Raw genomic sequence first — 6,709 nt, 5'->3', positions numbered from 1 at the left:
CTTTACAGTCAGGCCTCAGGAGTGTGAAGGAAGAAATATGCCAAAATAGAAACGTAAGGAGAAACAAAGGACCAAAGACTTAATTAATCAGAAAAGCTCCAAATACTGTAGCAACTCACAGGAAGAAAATGAGAATTCAGGTCGGACTAAGACTGGGATGCAAACACATTCAATATAATTTAGGTGCAGAGTAAAATCAAACACATTTCAGTATGGAATAATATCAGTCTCCAGATTTTTCCTCTTCCCAGTCAGATGTGTTGTACTGCAGGGGAGATGCATCCTAGAGTTACACAGCACGGAAACAGGCTCTTTAGCCCAACTTGTCAATACCTACAAAGATGTCCCATCTAAGCTAGACTTACTTGGCTGCATTTAACCCATATCCCTCCAAACCTTTCCTCTCCATGTACCTGCACAAAACTCTTTTAAATGTTGTTATTGCACATGATTCTGCCAGCTTGTTCCATATACCCGTTACTCTCTGTGACAGTATCTCTCTCCCCTCTTGTTCTCTAAACCCAGTGAACAGCGGCTGCCAATGTCTGACCTTCTCATGTACCTGCGTGAGCTGAGAAATACTAAGGAGAACGAGATGGACGATGATGACCAGAGTGCCAAGACGTCTCGCACCTTCTCTGACAGTGGACAACACATGAAACTCGATGGCACTTCGGATATCAGGTATCAAAGAATCGCAGACACTGGTCAATATCTGGGATATGCTGCAGCATTCTTGTTTCTATATTACAGGAAGCTTGCGATTTTCTGGTGAGTGAGGTGGCTGTATTAAATGGCATCCCCAATGCTGCAATGGGTTCAGGTTATTATGCATTCTATGTCCACATGAGTGCCTCAATTCCTTTACATGGCATGGCATTCTTCTAAGGTGCAGGTTGAGGAATGTAGAGCATTGGAGAGGGACATCCAAAAATGAGGGAGGGGGCAGGATGGAGACAAACATGTGGGAGGGAAAGGAGGAAATAATGGCAAAGGGAACCAAGGAGAGTGAGTGAGGCAAGAGGGTGGGTTAAGCATCCTGGGGTCAGGGAAAGACAACTGAATTATGAGGAAGGGAGGGAGGGAGGGAGGGAGGGAGGGAGGGAGGGAGGGAGGGCGAGAGGGAGGGAGGGAGGGAGGGGGGGACGGGAGGGAGGGAGGGAGCACAGATTTAAGAGTATTTACAAAAGAGCTAGGATGGAGATGAAGCAAATTTTGGCTTTGACGAATGAGTTGCAGTGATCTGGGATACGTTCCTGGAAAGGAACTTTCAAAAGTGGAAAGTAATTACAGAGAGATGGGGACAGAACTGAGGAGAGGGATGGTACCAAGGACTGCCTCCTGCAACCAATCTGCAAAATTCTGGAAATTATCAATGAACAGGTTGGGGAGATACAGGGAGGGAGTTGCAGAGCTTGAGGTGTGGGTCGCTGTTTTGACAGTGTATTCACATGCGCCGGGTTAATTGTACTGACTGAACGTTTTGGTTCCAGCACTGTGCTGCATAGCAGGGTGAAGAGGCACCGACATGGCTTGGGGCAGCAAAACTACCATCGACAGGGCCGCTGGGGCTGCCGCCTCACTACCTGCCAGACACACAACCTGGCCAACTGGCTGTACCAGATAGCAGCCAGCAAGGGCAAAGATGGCACTGCCCCCAAGAATACATCAGACCCTCACAGCTATGGCAAGAAGCGACGGAGAAGATCCATCTTCCTTCCAGCGTATTCAACCAGGGTAGCCCAGTAACAACATGTAGCTGACCCAAATATCCTGTGGCATTCATCTGTGATTTACACTCCACATCCTGAAGAATTGATCATCCAGGAAAGGCAAGGAAAAGACCGCGGATGAAACCTGGAAAATCCCACAACCAAAGACATTTTTCTTTGGCCAAATACAACAACCAACAGTCCCCACCCCTCCCCCCCAACCCTTTCCTATTTGTGTAATGAAGAGCAAGGGGATAGGGTGTGAGGAAGCACGGCAGAAATGTTACTGAACACACTCCCTCTAAGAACCGTTCCAGGATCTTCTAAAAGACAAGTAGATGGAGACAAATTAATAAATAATCAAGCAAGTTACCTGCTCTCTGTAATTCTGTCTGCTCTACTCCATCCTCCTTCAGTTTACCGAATAATTAACTGTTTATTTCCTCGTGCTTCAACGTTGTTCGGTGTGTAGAATGGGTTATCTCATCCAGAGCCCAATGCAGCACCAGAATGATGTGACCTGGGACTTTCAGCCCTGAGAGTTACACAGGTTTTACTACCTGGCATTGCCAGGCTATCTGGTGAATGGAGGTCAACTCATGAACCCTCTCCTCTGCAGCACAATTGAGCTCCCATCACTTTTCATTAAACCTCTGTGCCTCGTGCCCACTCTTTGTTCTGTCACTCCCACCCAGAGACCAATGTTGCTGCTAATTAGGCAGGAGAGGGCACTCCACCATCTGGTCGAATAGTAGTTGCTTGCGAAGTGTACAAATACAATGTGTAGGACATGCTTCTCAGTAGAAATCAGGGAATGGAAATGCCTTAACTGCCTGGTTGTATACAAAGATTTCACTATATTAAAGCTGAGAGTAATTTGGTCTGAACTCAGTTTGTTCTTGGGTTAGTGGAGCAGCTCTGCCCCCAAGAGGCAATGGTGGGAGTAGCAGGAGAAGATGCATTTCTGTACCTTGCTGTAAGACCTTTGCATCAGCCGTAGTGGGCACTCATCAGCTGGTCGCTCCTCCTGCTCGGGAAGGCATATGGAGCATCCAATGAGAAAATGAATGTTTGCAATTTTTATGTATGTGGTAATGTGAGTGCATGTGTTTATATTGGTGTACATTTGCATACATACGTCTGTAGATATGGTATATAATCATATGCACATATATATATTTGATTGGAGTCATAGAGCACAGAAACAGGCTCTTCAACGCAACTTGTCCATGCTAACCAAGATGTCTTATGTAGCTAGTCTGATTTGTCCGTGTTTAGCATTATCCCTCTAAACCTTTCCCACCCCTGTATCTGCCCAAATGTCTTTTAAATAGTGTCATTATACCTGCCTCATCTACTTCTGGCATCTCGTTCCATATACCCAGCACCCTTTGTTTGAAAAGGTTGCCCCTCAGTTTCTATTGGTTTTCCCCCTCTCACCATAAATCTATGCCTTCCATTTCTTGATTCCCCCCTATCCTGGGCAAATGATTCTGTACATTCACCCTATCTATTCCCTTAAAAATTGGATATACCTCTATATGATCACCCCTTAGCCTCTTGCACTGCAAGGAATAAAGTCTTTGCCTGCCCAATCTCTCCCTATAGCTCAGGCACTCGATTCCTGGCACCATCCACTTAAATCTTCTATGCACTCCTTCCAGTTTCTTTCCTATAGCATGCTGAACACAGTCCGCAAAGTGCAACCTCACCAATTCACTTTCCCCTGACTATTCAATGCCAGCATGCCAAAAGTCTTCTTTACCATTCTATCTATCTGTGATGCCACTTACAGGGAACTAACTGTGTGTTTGTACTCCTAATCCCTCTACTCTACAACATTCCCCAGGACCCTAACATTCACTGTGAAGGTCCTGCCCCTGGTTTGACTTCCCAAAATGCAACATCTCACTTACTTAAATTAATCTCCATTAATCATTCCTCAGCTGATCATGATCCTGCTGTAATTCTTGTTAAACATCTTCATTGAGTTCAATACCACCCATTTTTGCGTCATCTGCAAACTTAGTCGTCATGCCTTGTATAATCTCATCCCCATTGTTGATATAGATGATGAACAGCAATGGCTCCACTGAATCCTGAGACATACCATTTGTCACACGCCTCCAATCTGAAAAGCAACCTTTCACCAACACCCACTGCTTCCTATCATGAAGCCAATACTGTACTCAGTTAGCTAGCTATCCCTAGATCCCATGTGGTCTCACCTTCACCAGCAGCCTACCATGCCGAACTTGCCAAAGGCCTTGCTGAATTCCATATTGGCTATGTCTCTGGCTCTGCCCACATCAACCTTACTCTTCAAAAAAAATCTTGAGATAGGATCTGCCACTTACATGCCCCCTAATTACCCTCTGTCTTTCCAAATGCATGTACATCTTCAAGTTCCCTAGTTTTCATGTCTTTCTCTACATTAAAAAGAGGATAAATATTGATTGATGGCCTCACCTATTTCCCGAGGCTCTGCACATAGATGACCACTTTGGTTTCTGAGGGGGCCTGTTCCCTTTCTTGTTATCCTTTTTGCAATAACGTACTCAAAAAATCTCTTTGAATATGTATATATATTTTGTGTGTGTGTATATATATATATATATAGTATATATACAGCACTGTGTAATTGGTATAACTCTGGTGTGTGTAGCAAGTACCTGGGCTTAAGGCAGGTTTTAGGTGTTACAGCAGCACGGAGATCAGAACAGTGCACCATTCTGCGATGTTTCAGCTTCAGTTCATTCCTAGATGCCATATGCAATCCAAGACATTTCTACCCAATCACTTAAAGGCATGGTTGGAAATCCCAGCAGAGCGACTGTGCATGGATCTGAGAGAAGTGTTTGGAGAAAGGCAGGATTTTTAGTCATTTTAGGCTGTATGCCTCTCTTGAATGTTTTGGAAGTAAACAAGAATTTATTTCTTAAATTATCAATAAAGTTTCCAAGCAATGCACTAAATACTTTCACTTTAATACTTGAAACAGGGAAAAGAAAATGTAAATTTATGAATAACTTAAATAAAATTGAATTTTGAGTGAAATAATGTGCATAATGTAAGAGTCGTTATGGATAGAGTGATGTACATTTTTATATCGCTCATTAGAGATCGCTATTTAATAAAGTACAATCTTTTTGCTAGGATCTCGGTTGTGTTGTGTTGTTTATGAGAAAAGTAAAAATCGCATTTCAATAACACGTTTCACATTTCTTTCAGGCAACATTAAAAAAATTCACAGTCAAATAAAGTGTGATAACCGCGGCAGCTGGTTCATCTCCAGCTAGGTCCCACAATCAGGAGGCATGAATGTGTGACCAGATAACCTGTTTTAATGATGTGGTTTGTGGGATAAATATGGGCAAATACCTCAAGACAATCTTCCTAGTACTGCTTCCTAGTACTGCCTTGGGCTCAGTGAAATGGACAAGAACTTCTCTAGTGCCATTTTGGTCTGTAGGACACCCCAAAGCGTTTGACAGATAGAGGAGAAATGAATTGGAAGGACTGTCACTGATGTATGTTCATGTGTCATGGAATTAAAGTTACAGCTATCATGTGAGAACTGCATCTATATACTAAAACTCTCGTTTGTTTGTTTGTTTGTTCCTGAACTACAGCCAAAACGGTATAGGATAGTAAAACCAATTTTAGGCCCACCGAACTTAGCGTCGTCCCTTTCATGTTAATGGAAGAAGTTTCATTAAAATCGGTGTTATATTTTTAAAGTTATTCACATTTTAAAGTTTAAATCTATCTCCTAGGGAAGGAAGGGGGTGGAGGGAGGGGGGTGGAGGGAGGGGGGTGGAGGGAGGGAGGGGGAAGGAGGGAGGGAGGATAAGGGGGGGTTGAGGGGGAAGGAGTGGAGGGGAGGGAAGGGGAAGGGGAGGGGGGAAGGGGGGGAAGGAGGAGGGGAGGGTGGGAGGGTGGGAGGGTGGGAGGGGGGTTGAGGGGGAGGAGAGGGTGCTGCACCAATACAGGAGAAGTTTGGGCCCAATGGGTCCACTTGGTCTAGTATTTTATATATTACCTACAGAAACACATGATAAACTAGGTGGAAGTCAGCATGGTTTCGTTAAGGGGATATCTTGCCCGACAAATCTATTGTGATTCTCCGAGGAAGTAACAAGCAGAACAGACAAAAGAGAGTCTAATTCTGCAAATCTAATCAAAATGGATTATGTTTACTTGGAATTTCAGAAGGCTTTTGACAAGGTGCCACATGTGAGGCTGCTAAACAAGATAGGAGCCCATTGTATTAGAGGCAAGGTACTACTAGCATGGATAGAAGATTGCTGACTGGAAGAAGGCAAAGAGTGGGAATAAAGGGGCCTTTTCCAGTTGGCAGCCAATGACTAGTGGTGTTCCACAGCAGTTAGTGTAGGGTCTGCTACTTTTCACATTCTATGCTAATGACTGGGATGATGGAATTGATAGCTTTGTGGCCAATTGTTTAGATGATGCTAAGATAGGTGGAGGGGCAGGCGGTGTTGAGAAAGCAGGAAGTCTGCAGAAGGATTTGGACAGGTTGGGAGAGTGGGCAAAGGAATGGTAAATGTATACAGCAGAACAAAGTGTACAGTCATGCACTTCAGTAGGAAGAATAAAAGCATAAACTATTTTCTAAATGTGGAGGGGATTCAGAAATCAGAGGTGCAAGGGGACAAGGGAGATCTGGGGCAGGACTTCCAAAAGGTTAATTAGGTTTCAAGGTCAGTTTATTGTCAATTCAGGTACAGTGAAATTCAAATTAGTAGGTTGAGTCAGTAATAAGGAAGGTAAATGCAATGTACCATTCCATTTGAGAGGACTGGAACATAAAAACAAGGATGTAATGCTGAGGCTTTAACATTTGGAATGTTATCACGCCCTCAGTTTTAGGCCCTGAGGAAGGATGTGCTGGCATTGCAGAGGGTCCAGAGGAGATTTAGGAGAATGATCCTGGGGATGATTGGGTTAACGTATGAGAAGCATTTGATGGCTCT

General features: G+C 44.0%; 1 protein-coding gene across 1 annotated transcript; it reads left to right on the top strand.

The window, feature by feature from the left end:
* The first annotated feature begins 585 nt into the window (after nt 1–585).
* On the top strand, nt 586–2,128 carry LOC144611562 (pro-adrenomedullin-like). Its single transcript, XM_078430717.1, has 2 exons — nt 586–684; nt 1,494–2,128. The coding sequence occupies exons 1-2, from the start codon at nt 596–598 to the stop codon at nt 1,747–1,749; spliced, it is 345 nt and encodes a 114-aa protein (XP_078286843.1). The 5' UTR covers nt 586–595; the 3' UTR covers nt 1,750–2,128.
* Nucleotides 2,129–6,709: the final 4,581 nt, after the last annotated feature.

The sequence above is a fragment of the Rhinoraja longicauda genome, chromosome 40 (genome assembly GCF_053455715.1).
Source record: "Rhinoraja longicauda isolate Sanriku21f chromosome 40, sRhiLon1.1, whole genome shotgun sequence".
In the NCBI taxonomy this organism is placed as follows: Eukaryota; Metazoa; Chordata; class Chondrichthyes; order Rajiformes; family Arhynchobatidae; genus Rhinoraja; species Rhinoraja longicauda.
Note: the sequence above shows the minus strand (reverse complement) of the source record. Positions and strands in the feature narration are given on the sequence as shown.